Below are 16,695 nucleotides of genomic sequence, written 5' to 3' on the forward strand. Positions count from 1 at the left end.
CTGTCTCCTCCCCGTACCTCTGAATAACTGTTGACGCCAGGAAACGATGTAGGGCAACACTCCTTAGTTTAAAAAGATCCGAAGGATGGAAACTGAAGGGTATGAAGGCGGGTACCACCGTTACAGCACTTTTCTTTTCTCTCTTCTCTCGCGTTTTAGCCTCTCATTGTTCGCCGCAAACGAATTCGTTCCCCCGAAAACTTGAATTTTCCGCAGATCATATTGGTATGAATTTGGACCCCAAAGGCGCGTGTTAGTGTTCAGATTCTCCACTTTCCTTCAGTTTAGCACCTGATATCCCCAAATCATAACGTGGCGTACATTAGAGTGGGGGCAATATGAATGCAGCGTAGAAGCGTAGAACTTAAAGTCAACCCTTGGTCACGCTTGTACCCACCGGCCGAAACGGGCTTAGTGCGGGAGGTACTCTATGACGATTACAAATCGCGCACATCATTAACTTGTCAATTTGACTCTCGCGAAAGGTACGAATATTCGCCACGATCATTGCAGAGATACTAGCATCCACACCGAGTGAAAATGCAGCGATCGAGGAGAAGTATCATGAGCAGTGCAAGTGATTCGTCTACGGAACGAACACCGAAGCGTACTACTAAGGTACCCGTTTCTGAGGTGGGTTTATTACGACTCAGCATATATACACTTGGCAGAGGGGATTCTGAGAGATTATAGCACCGAAGGCTACAATTACGACAAGCACAGCGAGCCTATCGCTACCGCAAGGAGACAATAACCTTGTCTTTGCAGCACCGACTTGAAGGTCTGCAGACACAGATTCAGAATCTACATCGGACGTTCCAAGCGTACCACTGTCAAATAGAAAGATCCGGTGTATCTTTGGAACCGGCTCTTGAAGGAACGCTGCGACAATTGCGCACGCAGATTCTTGCAATTTCTACTGCTGTAAATTCGGGTAATGAAGGCAGCAGTAGAATTCAAATGAATGAAATCGCATCGACTAAGACCCAAGCGAGACAGCAGCAGACGCTCTCACAGGAGTCAGAAGACGACTTTGAGTCGACGATATCAGGACCAGTCAATGGGGCCCTTCATTTAGCTAGTCCGATCTCCTCGTCTAACAGTACCGACCACCAAGAAAACAACCGACGGGGCAAAACGTCAGCCCACAGTTATTCGTCCTTTCCAACATCTACCCGGCCTATTGTCAACCATTCAGAACCAGTGCCATGCGCTATAGATGATGGTGCTTTCCTTAAGATTCTGCACCACTCACATCTCTTATCTTCTTCTACTGCGTCTTTCCGCGAGACATCCTTTGAACGCCGATTGCATCGAGCCTGTCTGAAAAATGGATATAAATTGTTGGCAGATCCAACCTCTGATCCAGACATTGTGAACCGGGTGTTCAGGCTCACGTTAACTCTGTCCACCCGAGATTCTATAGTCCAAAAGATGAAAGGAATCCTGGAAAGTGGCTTAGACGAAGCTCCAGAGATATGGGATATGCCCTTCTACTTGCTAGGTGGTGCTGGGACTCACTATCCTCGAAGAGATCGCACAGGAAAGCCTATCCTTCCTCCGAATGCCTTACCGACGAGTGAACTTGTGAGTGCTTTTGTGCGTCAAAAAACAGAGCCACAATCCTTCCAGAGCGATCATGACCTTCTGGCCGATTTTGGCCTCAATGGCGAGTGGCTTGATTCACATGACGTGGAAGGCTATCTTGGGGAGAAAGGTATCTTTTTAAGTGCAGATACTGCATTTTGCAGGGTTCCCGCCCGCGCATTCTCAATGGATCCCCGGCATTCCAATGTAACAGGTGCCAATGCTCAACACGTCATGGGCATGGACGAATCAGCCCATGGTTATATGCATCCTTATAATGCGGATCTCATAGAAATTCAGGCAGGAGGATGGATATCAGATACACAGGTACTTTTCCGTGTGCCAATAAAGTATGAATGGCTGACTAATATCAAAATCCGGCGCAGGGTATGGATCCTCGAAAATATACCGGTCCAAGCGATTCTTGGGTCCTGGATGTAGGACTATTTATTGACTGTATGCACTTAGTGAGCCTATATCGGTTGCTATTGCCCTTCTAACAGGAACAGATCTTATTCATTCCAGCATTTGCCTCGGTCGCTGCCCTGCGTTTCGCCGAGAAGATATCGAGCACACGTTTCGCCTCGCATTGAGTAGAAACTTCTTGGACTCTTCGATGTGATTGGTGCGTTCATATTCACAGAAATAAGGCAGTGCCCACGGGATGTGCGCACATCAAACTTCCTGTATATGTACCAGTCTTCGGCTAGTCTGTGCTGGCGGTTAATTGGGACCATTCATCTGTGACTACAGAATACTACTTGTTCTCAATGCTTGCCACGTGAGACCTGGCGATACTTGGAATAGTACTTTTTATATGTGACAGTTTGGCGTTAATTTAGGCAACTGCATATCAAGAATGGAGTCCCCAGGGATGCACATGAGTCTTCTTTACCTCTCTACCGTCACGGTAGTCGTCCAGCAGGTTGTCGACTCTCATCGCGTCTAATCCGTCTATGACTTCAAAGTCCAGCGGCTTCAGCTCACCCTTCTCGATCCAACCTGGCAACTCCATCCAGAACTTGGCAGCCAGCTCTTGGTGCAGATCACTGACTCCGACAATCTGATTTTTCTTGAAACCAGCGGTCTTTGTAGCTGCAATTGCAGGATCAGCCTCTCCACGCACCAATGTTGCCAAGGACCCTTTCTTCGTGGTCGACAGAAGCGAGAGCGCCAGCTGGTGGCTGACACCACCCGAGTAAGCACCGTTAACCGTGTCAAAGGCGTACAACAAGTCATCGCCCACCAGCGCACGGATCTGATCTTCCACATCCGCTGCCTCCCGATCTATAATATGAGTAGCACCAAAGTCACGGAGGGATTGCCCCCCATCGCTGCGGACCTTCGCTGTTGTAATAATCTTCCCAAAGCCTGCGAGACGAGAGAACTGAAGGGCAAATTTCCCACTGTTAGAGCTACCTCCAATGATGAGAATCGCTTCATTCGCGTAGTCCACCCCGTGGCCCAGAAACTTTGGTGCTAGATCCAATCCAGACGAATCGAATAGGGCGATAAAACTCGCAATGGCATTAACGGGGAATGTCGCTGCCTCGTCAAAGCTAATATGCAGGGGTATGGGAGCGGCAAAGTTTGCATGAAGGATGCAGAATTGCTGCAAGCCAGCTTGGTCAGGACCGCCCGAAAGGATATTAGACTGCCCAAAGATGCGATATCCAACGGAGAACCTTTGGACGTCTGGTCCGATCTTCTCGACAATACCGCTGATGTCGTTCTCTAGGATCGCATGAGGCAAGTACTTCTCAACAAGTAAACCACGGTCTCGACCCTACGGGAGTGAGAATTCGACAAACAGTCAATTAGTTAGCAAGTTTTCTTCACGATACCTTTTGGTCATGAGGATTAACTAGAAGCTGTTAGCTTCTCTTCCCTACAAATAAATGCATTAACGGATCATACTTCCGGCTGCAACGATCCTCACAAGAACTTGATTCCTACTGGGCTCAGGAATAGGTCGCCTGCATAGTACCAGTGGCCTTTGGACCTCTTTGAGAATCAAAGCTTGCTGCATATCGGATAAAAAACCTCTCGTCTCCCGCCGGCTTGTGGAAAGGAAGTGAAAATATCAAGGAAAGCAGACAGGTGATGAACAGACAACTAGGCCTCGACATGGTCCGGTTCCGGTTCCACAGCTCGGAACCTGGAGTCGGACCATCCGGGTCTCAGGTTCTAACTTTTAGAACCGAAACCGGACTAACGACCCTGCAGGTACTTCCCAGTTCGCACCTGCAGGAACCTGGAGTGCATAATTTTGCCAAGAAATTTCCTATTTTGGGTGGATATTTCTGTTAATATTTATGTGTAATATACACCCGTCACGCGTTAAAGGGTAGTATAGACTAGGATATACTACTATCCACTAGGAAATATTAGTATTCTATATGAAATATCAATATACCTACAGCCAATAGTGATATCTTATAAAGATCCGACCATAAAATATTAGCAGTAGTAGGTAGTAGTAGATTGTTAACAACCTAACATGAAGATATAGGAACCATTAAACAGCCAAAAGTGTGAGCATTTCTAATCAGTCCTCTGACCCCTCGGCCAAATACCGATTTGATCGCTCATCTTCGCAGGGGAAGCTTATTCCATCGTCAGCCGTGGTAACGTAATCCACGGCCGAGCGGATCACGTACCCCCATTACAATTTCACTGCAGGTAGGCGGAGCCCTCCCAGCCGGTTGAATTGGCTGCGAAGGCAGATCAGCCTGTTCATGCGATACTACAAACTTCTATTACTTACCAGACACACATCACCGCCACTCGCACAGAGAAAAAGGTCCTAGGTAAAGTTTGCGGATTACTCAGATTTCTCATTAACTAGAAATTGGTGATGTCAACCGTCCGGGAAAGGTTACTCATTATGCCGGTTAGGCTATTGCCAATATTACCTTGAGTGGCCTAGTGCCTAAAGCGAAGGCTAGCTGTTATAAATTGCAGACGGCAAACGCGAAGTATCCTCCCTTCCCAGTCTATTCCTAGCGTAACGGGATCTCGAACTTATTACCCACAAGTCGCAGCATATTGTACAATGGAGACACTGATAGCAGAGTCATGGTTCAAGGTGACAAAAACCCGGCTGCAACGCAACCATCCCTGTCCGGCTCACAAATTTGGATCTAGGTGGAAAATGCCATAGGCCAACGCCCTCAATTGACCGGCGACGTTTATGCTATGCGCGCGCAGTATAAAGCTCTAGATGATCAGGCTAATGCAACTCGAGTCATTTCGCCGAACGTTACTGTTGGTATGTAAGAGCGGGCCTCATGTTGCTATCCCCGTGCAGAGGATTCCATACCACTGCCCGTTGACTGCGCACTCTAACATATAATATATTACAGAGGATAGAAAGATCACACCCCAGCTGACGGTGAGAATCTACACGCCGACCGTTGGCCATGCCGACACCCATCCACTTCCTGTCGGACTGTATTTCCACGGGGGCGGGCTTTGCTGTGGAGACTTGGACTCCGAGGACACTTTCTGCAGGCAGGTCGCCGAACGCCTGCCTTGTGTGATAGTTTCGGTCGGCTATAGACTTGCACCGGAATACAAGGCTCCCGCCCAGCTAGATGACGCCGTGGAGGCGTGGAACTGGGTAAGTTACAACGTCCACCGGAAAGATAAAGAAAGACTTAACAGTCTAGGCTTATATGAACGCGCCTGCCTTGAACGGCGATCGTGAGAGATATTTTGTTGTTGGACAAAGTGCAGGAGGTACTCTTGTTCTTACGCTCATGCGCCGGCTGATCTCCCTGGGCCGCAGAGACGAAGTCAAGGGCGTCGCAGCCATCGTTCCATTCGCCCTCCACCCTGACGCCGTGCCCTCGCGCTATGTTGACCGGTACCGGGCCTTTGAGGAGTGTGCCGATGGTCCAGTTAGCACAAAAGAAACCATGGGCCGTTTCCACGGTGAGTTTGGCACCGAGTTCGCTGTATCCCTTTGCTGCATTTCGCTCATTGTCGCCGTTATAGACGCGATCGGGGCGCAACCCACCGATCCCGACGTTTACATTCTCAACGCTGAGTCGGAACTGCATCAATTCCCACCGACATACCTTGCCGTGTGTGAGATCGACCCTCTTCGAGACGACGGCCTGATACTCCATGATCGCTTGAAGGCATCCGGGTATGTTGTTTCTCTTTGCAGAACGCGATATTAGATCCTACGTCCTAATTTTGGCGTCTCATAGGGTCCCGGTCCAGCTTGAATATTATAGAGGCTTACCCCACGTATTCTGGGCGTTTGGATGTCCTGCGCCGAGTGGCGATTTTGTGGGAGATGTTGTGAAAGGCATCAAGGCTTTCACGCATTCTTGATTGATCTTGTCGCTTAAGAGTAAGTAAGCCTCCACTGCTGGAGAATGACAGGCATGATTGATAATGGATCTATGAACCAGGACATAAGTGAATATTGAAAAATAACCACCAAGCCACAAGTCGAATGTTCTGTGAGGTGTTTTGGAACTATGCAGTAATATAGGAATAAGGTCTTATTTGGACTACAAAAAGTTACTCAATGACGTTCAATATCATGCCTCATCTTAGATTTTCGAATATCGCGACATTTCCCCTAGGATTGAAAGGCTACCACCCCCGTTACCACGCTTCAAGTAAGGATGAGATACTTTCAAGTAGTGGTCAGATCAAGCGTATAAGACATCAAAGTGATTATATATGAAGTTCCTAGGCTTCAGGATAAGGTCGGCTGAATGCGGCAAATTACAGCGTACCTATATTTTTGAATTTATTCGTACCTTGCTTGTCCACCAAGCGCCGTATACTACAGTTTACTGATATCATTGAGAGTCTTAAATATTACGGTTGTTCTTACATAAAAATTGAGATTTTAAGAAGGAAGACGAACAGACACAAAGCCGAATTGGAGTTAGTGCAAGAGTACAGTAACTTGGAAATTCTTGGCAGATATAGAATGTACATGGCGGCAATCATCTTTCCTCTACAAAAGAAGACATAGCCGCTAATCTCTAATTAGTAAATTTCATGTGAACTCCGGGAGAATAATGCCGGTAATTGTCAGCAACAGACTGCCTTTCTTTTTCGTGAACCATATTTGTTTGGTTGTTCATGGCGTCACGTAGTAGATCGTGGAGGGCTGAGATAGTGTTAGTGATGAGCAGATCAGCCGAGGCCAGGAGTGGGTCGTCTCGCTAAACAGTCTTTTATAGAAACCTTATTCCGTAGTAATGGACCAATTATGTTAGAGTTAGACCTTGACTACTGTAGTCAATGGAGCTACCGTAATGTGCGGTAGAATAAGGTTCCGCTACGAAGATGAGCGATCATATCGGTTCTTGGCCGACGTCAGAGGTCTGATCTGACGTTTAGTGGTGGTTTCGCCACTATTTAGCTAATAAATCAATGATCACTCATCACGGCAGATAGGCCGAGAAACTAGCGTTGATCTGTTTTATTCCCAGTTCCCTATTACTCTGCTAGCTTATTACTAGACCAGCACGCAGCACGGCTTTGATCACTCATCAAAAAAATCACATTTATAAGCGATTCCAAGGAGCCACCGAGAATTATTACGAGACAGGTGGGGCCCGCGGGGCTGTTTTACAAGTTTGCTCTCTGATACTACTGTACCCCCTTAGAAACTTACCAGACACACACCACCGCCACTCTCACGGAGAAAAGGTCTGGGTAAGGTTTGTGGATTACTCAGATTTCTCATCAATCAGATAGATTAACCCCCTCTGAGGGGTGGATCGCTTTTTCTGGTGTGGGATTTGTAATTGGGGCGGGAATTTTACCGGAACTACCCTGTAAGGCACGAAAATTTTCAACGATGAGAGCCTACCTGATTAAAAATGCGAGTGGATTTCGGCTTCGGCCTGAGGTTCTGTTAGATGACGTGATCTATGACTTATTTCGGGACGCACTGTGAGTGTCGCCATTTGGGTTTTTGAATGATTAGTATGAGGCGGAAGAGAGAAAGTGGATGAGGGAAGATTATATATAAGAAGTTCAATTCCAAGCTCTTCAATCTCACATACAATTTCTTATCCTTCAATTTCCCGATTAAACACAACAGCAAAAATGCCATTCACCGAGTTCGTCGTCCCAACATTAAAGACAGATCCCGCAACGGAAGCAACATTCACCACCGAGATCGCACCCTTACTCATCAAGATCCTTGATACACATGCCACTCCTCCCAAGGCCAAATACTTCGGAAAGATTCTCCTCGAGAATGGCAATGATGTGTCGGGGGATTTCAGACTTTGTGTTGGGCTTGGTTCGTCATTTCCTCTTCCTTCCTATTTTCTTTCCCTTTCCTCCTTTCTTTTCTCTTACTGTCATCATCTCCGTCCCAGTCCTACTATCATCCCTTTCCCTCCTCTTAGCGCTCGTGCAAATTTGAACATAGTCTGATGCTGATTCTTCGACAGAGTGGGAAGACGCCTCGCATTTCAACACCTTTGTCGCATCAGAAAATTTCGAGAACTTCAAATCCTTCGTGAAGCCTCACTCTGTTGCACCGCCAGTCCCACAGCTATATAACACGGATCTCGGGCCGAGTGAGGTGTTTGGAAGTGCGTTGACGGAGGTGTGGCAGGTGAAGATCGGGGAGAGGGATGAGAAAGTAGTGGAGGCGAGGGCGGCGTGGGAGAAGTTTGTTAGTGCGATTGCAGAGGCGGGTGGTGTAAATGGGAATGGCGATGGTATTCAAGGGACAAGTCTCAATCTAGAGGAGAAGAGGTGGGTTGGTGTGTTGGGGTGGGAGAGTAGTGAGGTGAGCTTGAAATATCTTTCGATTTTGTCTGTGGGTTGAGAACAATTGGCTGACTTTGAGATTTTAGATCAGAGAGAAAGTACTGGGGAGTGCAGCTGTGAAGGAAGCGAGGAAGAGCCTTGATGTATTGGTGTGGAATACGTTCGTTACTGCATTTGCGAAGTAAATGTAGACAGCTAGAGAAGAAATACGGAATACTCCACACTTAGAAATTCAAACACATTACTCAATACGCATATCCACACAAGCAAATCGAATCAAGCATTGAAGTAAACGTGCATGACAGGGTCTACCATATCCCCTTGAAAGCCTCGTATGATAGTATGTCAACTTAACAATCTAATAGAGGAAAGAAAACGAGAGTAAAATTATATTAAGCTGTAGCGCAATAATCAAGACGTCAGGGTGTAGACCATACAGTAATATGATCCAATCTCACAAAGACTTGCGGATCAGGATATAGTTCTTCGCATCTTTTCAGCGTAGTTCATGACACCCTTTTCCATACTGTATAACTATAGAACTGTCCTAATTATTATTGACGTAATCCACGCCGAGCGGTTAACACAGCCGAGCGGATAACCCCATCCAAAATCGCGTCTTCTAACCACCCTACCTAATTCAACTAACTACCATGCCACCAATTCGTGGTAAATCCTCGCAAAAATCGGCTAATCAAGAGGGCAAGATCCTATTAGCCCTATGCTATATCAAAAGCGATCGTGTCAAATCTCTTCACGCAGCAGCAAAGCTATATGATATACCCTACTCTACCCTACGTGCGCGTGCCGCGGGCCGAATCTCTCGCGATGACACACGCCCAAACGGCCATAAATTGACCCAATTAGAAGAGGATTCGCTTACTGAATGGATACTCTCTATGGATTCGCGTGGGGCAGCACCTAGGCCCTTTACTTTACGAGAGATGGCCAATATCCTTCTTGCACCGCGTGGAACAACCCCCCCCCCCCCCCCCCCCAACATTAACTGTTGGTGTTAATTGGGCGTCAACCTTTGTTAAACGACGTGATGAGCTTCGAACGCGCTTCTCAAAACGATACGACTATCAGCGCGCTCTTAACGAAGATCCAAACGCTATACGAGAGTGGTTTTCGACGGTGCAGCGCGTGATCGAGGAGAACGGTATTCAACCAGAGGATATCTATAACTCCGATGAAACTGGATTCGCAATGGGCCTTATATCAGCGCAGAAGGTTGTTACGCGAGCAGAATATACTACGGTCGGCGATCAATCCTACAGCCAGGAAATCGCGAATGGGTTACTGCGATCGAAACGATATGCCCTGATGGCTATTCGCTGCCGCCGTGTATCATATTCAAAGGCCAGGTCTATATCGCTGGTTGGTTTGAATCGTTAAATCTTCCTACGAATTCGCGCACTGAGGTATCGAATAACGGCTGGACTACTGATGAAATTGGCCTACGCTGGCTACACAATCTCTTTATTCCATGCACTAATTCGCGTGTACGAGGGCGATTTCGGCTATTAATCCTGGACGGGCATGGTAGCAACCTAACACCTCAATTCGATCGAATCTGCTCTGAAAACGACATTATACCGCCCTGTATGCCTTCGCATTCGTCACATTTACTACAACCGCTCGATGTTGGGTGTTTTGCTGTGCTTAAACGCGCGTACGGTCGCTTTGTGAGCGATCTAGCGCGGACCGGTTATAATCATATCGACAAGCTCGATTTTCTAGCGGACTATCCTCGCGCACGATTAGAAGCCTTCCAGCCGAACATCATTCGAAATAGCTTCGCTGCTACTAGTCTAGTACCAATCGATATCGAAAGGATGCTATGCAATCTTAATATATCCCTTCAAACGCCTTCACCACTATCAAGCCGACCAAGCAGCAGATCTAGCCAATTCACACCAAAAACGCCGAAGACAGTGGTTCAGGTACAAAAGCAAGCTTCTATGTATAAAGAGCTTCTAAAACAGCGATCGAATAGCCCTCCTACACCGTCGAAAACTATGTTTAATCAGCTAGTGAAGAGCCACTTATCATCGCTGCATACCACTGCTCCACTATTGAAGGAGAATGCCGATTTACGCGCAGCGAATGAGAAGAAACGCCAGAAGCGCACTCGTTCGACTAGGCAGATCGCACATGAAGGGGGTCTATCGGTCGAAGGGGGCCTACATCTAGTTCAACAGCTGATTGAGCCTGTAGAAGGTCATGAGGCAGCATCGCATGAACAGGTCGATCTGCCTAATCAGCCAGTTCAACCGGCTAAACGGGCTCCACCTAGGTGTAGCGGATGTGGAACGATTGGGCATAAGATTAATCAATGTAAAAATCCCTAGTTTAGGATTAATTAATACGTTTTGGTTGTGATATCCTATTCTAAAATTTTGTAATGGGGGTGTTCACCACCTATGCTTTCACCACCCTCTCTTTTCACCACCCTCTCTTTTCACCACCCTCTCTTTTCACCACCCTCTCTTTTCACCACCCTCTCTTTTCACCACCCTCTCTTTTCACCACCCTCTCTTTTCACCACCCTCTCTTTTCACCACCCTCTCTTTTCACCACCCTCTCTTTTCACCACCCTCTCTTTTCACCACCCTCTCTTTTCACCACCCTCTCTTTTCACCACCCTCTCTTTTCACCACCCTCTCTTTTCACCACCCTCTCTTTTCACCACCCTCTCTTTTCACCACCCTCTCTTTTCACCACCCTCTCTTTTCACCACCCTCTCTCTTCACCACGATCAACTACCTTTCTATACGGCTGAGTATCTTACAACCCATTAATCTGGGGGCGCTGGTGCTTCGTTTTTGAGATATCCACTAGCCGCCAGCAGGCCACAAGGCATTTGGAGACGATTACTGTACTCACAAACGTACCATTAATTTACAGCTTCTGCAGCTTCCAGTGCCGTGGAGGAGATACAGATGAACCTCCAGTCTCTGCCGGATGTCGAGCGCGGCTACGGCCACGTCGACTACGAGACTAAGCATACAGTAAAGTAGAGCATTTCCTGAAGAAAAGAGCTCCATATGCTACTCGAACCCTAGGGTTCTCGCACAGTTGTAGCCCAGAAATTCCGAGGCAGACTTGCTGGGTATCCTTTTATCTTTTGCTCAGATAGAGTCCTCAGCTGCATGAGCGCCAAAAACATAGCCGCTCTTTGCTAGTTGTTTTCGGCAATTCTCTTTGGCGTTGTCGTCTTGTTGAGCAAAGAAGAGCTTCCGACCCATGACTGAAAGAATCACAACAAAACGCCAGAAGCAATCAATTGAAGGGGAGATTGAAATAGAGGATGAAGGAAAATCTGTGCGGGAGCTTGAGATGAGGGACATAGCTTCAATTTGTACTTCAGTACTTGGGCACAGATCTTAGTAGTCCGATGATCGAGGAAGGCGTTTTTTCTGCGCGCCGATGGATGGCAGATAAGACCCAAGCCTTCCATTGTTGTGTCATCGTGCTCTAGTGCGTTATTTTTTGAGAGAGGAACGAGACGATCGAGTACCTCAAAAAAACAGGAGCACGGTGAAAAATGAGGTCCATCAAAAAGTAGGTCGTAACATAAACAGTATTGTGGGGCAAAGCGCTCCTTTAGGTATGGACTGAGCGTCGACTGAGTGCTCAATAGATGCCTTGGATAAATCCTGAGTAATCAGTGATGGATCAGTGAGCAGCCAATAACAGTCACTGAGCACTCACTGAGCGCTCATTGGACCTCACTAATTAATCACGTGATTACAATGAGCAGCTCAGTGAGTCTGAGCCTGGACTGAAATTTACTCAGTGAGCCTGACTCTGAGCGCTCTCATGAAAGCGGCGGCAGCTAAGATAGGAAAGCCCCACCCGGCAGAGGAAAAATGGTACGTATATAGGCCTAAGTATTTGCCAACTTTCCAACAATGCTGCCTAACTGTACAGGGCAAACTTATGTGCCTGCGCTACTGGACGTACTATCTGCACAGAATAGCTACTCCCATATACTACCTCGTAGGTAGTAGCATCATCATCTTCAACCAACACACTTGATCCGCAACATCCGTTCTCTCCTCGAAGGCCAGTCGGCCCCCAGGCTCATACAGTGCGATATGTGTTGGGAGGGATCAGTGTGTGTTTGTCTCCTCTGGTGACTGATTGCTCTCTGCAGAGTGAGCTTCGCACTCTCCTGTTCACGCGTGCTGATTGGTCAGGCCAACATGAGGAAGTTGTTGTTGTTGTTTGTGTTAGTGCCTAAGGCATTAAGGCCTTTCCAGCGTCCTTGGTGGGCGGTCAGACCTGAGCTCTCATCTTCATTCTGTCGATGCTATTGGGACTTGCGTGGATGGCTGGCGATTCCTGTGACCCCACAGGGCCCTCGCCAAACCGCCGCGTGTTTGTATACTGTGTTAGGGCAGGTCTTCCAGCGTAATGGCCGCGCGCTGATAGGAGAACTAGTCGCAACTTGGCGCCGCCGAAGCTCCACCCGCCGCGGCGTATTATAAATGGGCGATGACTAACTTATCTTTTATCGGAAATGTCGCCACCCCTCATTTTGCACTTTTCCTCCTTTCTCTACAACCTCCGTCTCTGCCTCCCATTCTCCCACAATGGCTCCCTCCTTCGTGTCGATTGACACGAGCGATAGTGACTTCAACATGGCTTCCTCGCCCAAGCCCGCCGACACCTCGCGGACCCTCCTCCTCGCTCCCCCTTCCATTGCTACCGAAGAGGACAAACTACGAGACCTATTCTCCACCTTCCCCCGCGCAACTACCGACCTTCAAATGCTCGACCGGCTCTCTGCCGGTGTCGTCACCCTTCCATCCAACACCTACGATCTCGTCCTTATTCTTACCGACTCCGATAGTTCCCGGCGGTCAGAGGCTCTGCGGCTACTGACTCGGGATGTATATACCGCTCTCGTGCCGGCCATGAAGGCTGGTGCTCAGCTCCAAACACAAGATAAGGCACTGGACATCTCCGAGGCCATGGAGGCTATTCTGGCCGGTCTGGTACAGACCGGAAACGGTTTTGAGAAGCCCAACATCGAGCAAGCCGCCGCAGTTCCGCTGCAGTTCGGTCTGAACAAGAAAAAGAAGGCTGCCACGGCTCCAGATCCGGCGGCTGGGATACCAGTGCCTGGATTTACGACCAATGGCATAAATGCGAATAGCCACGACCGGGATGATAATGATGATGAGTTGATTAATGAGGACTCTCTTATCGACGAGGAAGATTTTACGAGACCGATTATGCCGCGTATGTCTTGACTCTCATTCGTTTTTTACTGTTCATTCATGCCGTTCTGGGAGAAAAATTGCTAACGATTTGCAGCCCCAGAGTGCCAGCCGAAAACGGGCCGAAGGCGGAAGGCCTGCAAGGACTGTACTTGTGGTCTGGCGGACCGACTTGAAGCCGAGGATAAGGAGCGCCGCGCGAACGCCGATAAGAATCTCAATGTGATGAAACTGCAGACAGACGACTTGAACGAGCTGGATTTCACCGTCGAGGGCAAGACCGGCTCCTGCGGTAGCTGTGCACTTGGTGACGCATTCCGTTGCGATGGTTGCCCTTATCTGGGTCTGCCTGCCTTCAAGCCCGGCCAGGAGGTTTCTATTCTCAATGACGTTGCCCAATTGTGATTCAATCGTTGGCGTGCATGGATGGTAGAGCTTTCGCTCTGGAGTACTGGAGAATATTGTTTTGTTCAATATATGATACCGCACTGGAGATAGTCCAGGAATAATCCTACTTGTTTAGGCTTTTTACTAAGATCCCCAAGATTTTTTCTCGCTTTTCTTTTTACTCTTTGGGAATTGATTTCGGTGGTGTGAACTATGTGGATACCTGACATCATTGGGCTTCGTTGCTAGCGGCTAGACTCTCGGATGGAGCATTTCGGGCTAGTTTAGCACTGCGAGGCTTGCCAATGAAATAAAGAGGCTGCTGGCCACTACAGTAATTTCCACTCCTCACAATCGTAGGACAGAGAGTAGCATGGCGAATAAAATGCAATGTCATTAGAGATTCTAAAGTATACTCTAGTCTTGAGGGAATCTTAGTCTATCCAAACAGAGGTAAGATGAGATTGAGCTCATCCCGAATGTGTCTCAAGAAAAGCTCAGCTCTTCCGCTTCAGCTCAACATTATAAGCACTCGGTGTCACGGTGTGTGCCTTCCCAGTCTTCTTGTCGACGTGGAACACGAACTCGTCAATGGGAATATCATGATACACGAGCTGGTCAATGGTACTGACCCAGTCTCCGGCACCGTACATCTTGGTGAACAGATGACCTGCGATTGGACCTGTAGGGTTGACCGTTTCCATTTGGAATGCGATCTGACCCGTGGCAACAATGTCGCTGATTGTAGGCACAAGCCTGACCAGGTTGGGGCTTGGTGCTGGTGCGGGAATTTGAGGAACAAGATCGATCAAGGCCGCAGCGAGCTGGTTCTTGATGTCTGTGCCGTTGCTGATCCATTCGGTGATAACAAGGCCAGGCGCCGACTTGAAGGCCGAGGGAACGGAGATGGTCAAGGTGGTGTTTAGGTCGGCATCCTTCGCTGCGTAGGTTCCTGCCAGGTTGACGAGGGCTTCGTGACGAGCCTGGGTCATCAGAGCGGGCATGAGCGAGTTCGTGAGGAGGTCCGCAACCATTTGGATTGCCTGTGTGTGGACAAGTCCATTGCTAGCGCCAAGGATGGTAAAGCCAATATCGAAGTCCGGCACCAGGACAAGCAGGCCCGCGTAACTTCCTGAATCGCCAAGCTTGGTGTAGATGTTTGTGACAACGCCAGACTCTTTATGCTCATATCGATAGATCTCCCATGGGCGGCCGAGAGCATAGTGCAAATCTCCAGTGAAAGACACTGGCTTCATCCAACGCCTCGTTTTCTCGGCAGGTAGAAGGGTGGAGTTCAGAATACTCGCTCCAATCTTGGACAAGTCATTGATGGTCGAGTAGATGCCACCAGATGGGGTAGTAATAGGAAGATCTCGAAGATCAGAGGCCAGATCCGTGGCAATGACGGTGCGGGCAATGTCCTTAGGGTCCGATGGAGGCGAAGACAAAGTATTTTTCAGACCGAGGGGCTCAAAGATACCCTTGCGGTACAAGTCGTCCATTGACATTCCGGTTAGATTAGCCAACGCGCCGCCGAGAAGGAAAAATCCACTGTCGGAGTACAGAGGGCTGGCAGCGGGCTGATACCGGGGCAGGTTGGAAGCGATGCCCTGGACATATTCTTCGATGCTGCATTTCAAAGACTCTGATCCAAGGCTCTGGAGACAAGGATACTGGGCAATGATATCGGTCTCATTCAGAGGTGGCAGACCCCACGTATCCAGAAGAGTTGGGTCTACCAGGGATCGGATCAGAAAGTCCGAGCTGATGGGAAGACCCAGACGTGGGATTCCACCAATGTGTGACGCGATGTCACCAACTGCGATCTTGTCCCACTCGATGTCTTGCACGGCATCGAAGTCCACAGCTGTTTTCTTGACGAACTCCTTGAGTGCGGGATAGATATCCGTAAGAGGCGTGTTCCAGTCTTTCTCATGGAGTTCAACCATGCCCGCATAGGTGGTGATGAGCTTGGAGATACTGGCGATGCGGTAGATGGTGTCGGAGTCGACCTTTTTGGTGCCGTACGTGCCATTCAGGTTGGACAGAGCTGTGTGGTGATACTGCAAAGATTGCGCATCCTCGTCATGCAGAGAAAACATACCCATGGAAAAGGTAGTGTTCTTTAGCAAAGCAGAGGCCACATCACCAATTCCGCCACCACTCAGGGTCTTGTCCAGAGTTGTGGTTACATTCTTCCAGCTAGAAGCTACCAGGCTGGAATCACTGCTGATGTCTCGCGGCGCAGGGTAAGACGGGCCCGGAAGCCGGCCGCCCAGAGCGGCGGGCGTGAAAAGCGGGATAAAAGCGAGAGCAAAGTTGAGAGCTCGCATTGTGTGAAGATGTGTTTGAGGTTTATAATACTAGCACCCTTACCAAGAAGCAAGACACCGCTTATATACACCCCATAATTTTATTGTGGTACGACAAGCACATCGGGGCTAAAAAGCAGCTCGAGTGTCAACCTTCTTAGCAAAGCTTCAACGCTAAGCTCAAATAGGCGACATCTGGCGCCGGTGGGAGTCGGCCCTCAAAAGCTGAGCCCCATCGATCATCGGGAATTCGTATCCGACTACCCTGCGATAGAAATAAGAATAAGCAGTGCTCAAGCCAGGCGGCACATGCTTCCGTAAGCGGTTAGCGCCCACTCCGCCACAGCATTCAAATCGCCCGTGGCGTTTTTTCAACCCCACAGGCAGTGAAAGGTGACGACAGCGATGCTGCT

The 16,695-nt window shown here is 48.6% G+C and overlaps 6 protein-coding genes across 6 annotated transcripts; 4 read left to right on the plus strand and 2 right to left on the minus strand.

Moving 5' to 3' along the window:
• Positions 1–1,434: 1,434 nt before the first annotated feature.
• Positions 1,435–2,180, plus strand: N7532_008044 (uncharacterized protein; the record flags this gene model as incomplete). The annotated part of the gene is made up of 3 exons (XM_056620536.1): positions 1,435–1,587; positions 1,633–1,717; positions 2,113–2,180. 3 exons carry the CDS (start codon positions 1,435–1,437, stop codon positions 2,178–2,180), a joined length of 306 nt encoding a protein of 101 aa, XP_056471342.1.
• Positions 2,181–2,377: 197 nt separating this feature from the next.
• N7532_008045 (zinc-binding alcohol dehydrogenase family protein) lies at positions 2,378–3,646 on the minus strand (the record flags this gene model as incomplete). The annotated part of the gene is made up of 3 exons (XM_056620537.1): positions 2,378–3,373; positions 3,432–3,451; positions 3,505–3,646. Coding segments are annotated over 3 exons (1,095 nt in total), but the record flags the coding sequence as incomplete, so codon positions are not given.
• A 996-nt stretch (positions 3,647–4,642) lies between these two features.
• N7532_008046 (alpha/beta hydrolase) lies at positions 4,643–5,931 on the plus strand (the record flags this gene model as incomplete). The annotated part of the gene is made up of 5 exons (XM_056620538.1): positions 4,643–4,675; positions 4,735–4,858; positions 4,953–5,209; positions 5,259–5,740; positions 5,805–5,931. 5 exons carry the CDS (start codon positions 4,643–4,645, stop codon positions 5,929–5,931), a joined length of 1,023 nt encoding a protein of 340 aa, XP_056471344.1.
• A 1,743-nt stretch (positions 5,932–7,674) lies between these two features.
• Positions 7,675–8,537, plus strand: N7532_008047 (uncharacterized protein; the record flags this gene model as incomplete). The annotated part of the gene is made up of 3 exons (XM_056620539.1): positions 7,675–7,873; positions 8,028–8,371; positions 8,439–8,537. The coding sequence occupies 3 exons, from the start codon at positions 7,675–7,677 to the stop codon at positions 8,535–8,537; spliced, it is 642 nt and encodes a 213-aa protein (XP_056471345.1).
• A 4,416-nt stretch (positions 8,538–12,953) lies between these two features.
• N7532_008048 (uncharacterized protein) lies at positions 12,954–13,988 on the plus strand (the record flags this gene model as incomplete). The annotated part of the gene is made up of 2 exons (XM_056620540.1): positions 12,954–13,605; positions 13,681–13,988. The coding sequence occupies 2 exons, from the start codon at positions 12,954–12,956 to the stop codon at positions 13,986–13,988; spliced, it is 960 nt and encodes a 319-aa protein (XP_056471346.1).
• Positions 13,989–14,467: 479 nt separating this feature from the next.
• On the minus strand, positions 14,468–16,303 carry N7532_008049 (serine hydrolase domain-containing protein; the record flags this gene model as incomplete). The annotated part of the gene is made up of 1 exon (XM_056620541.1): positions 14,468–16,303. One exon carries the CDS (start codon positions 16,301–16,303, stop codon positions 14,468–14,470), a length of 1,836 nt encoding a protein of 611 aa, XP_056471347.1.
• Positions 16,304–16,695: the final 392 nt, after the last annotated feature.

Source organism: Penicillium argentinense, assembly GCF_028826775.1.
Source record: "Penicillium argentinense strain IBT 30761 chromosome Unknown utg000009l_segment0_segment0, whole genome shotgun sequence".
Lineage (NCBI taxonomy): Eukaryota > Fungi > Ascomycota > Eurotiomycetes > Eurotiales > Aspergillaceae > Penicillium > Penicillium argentinense.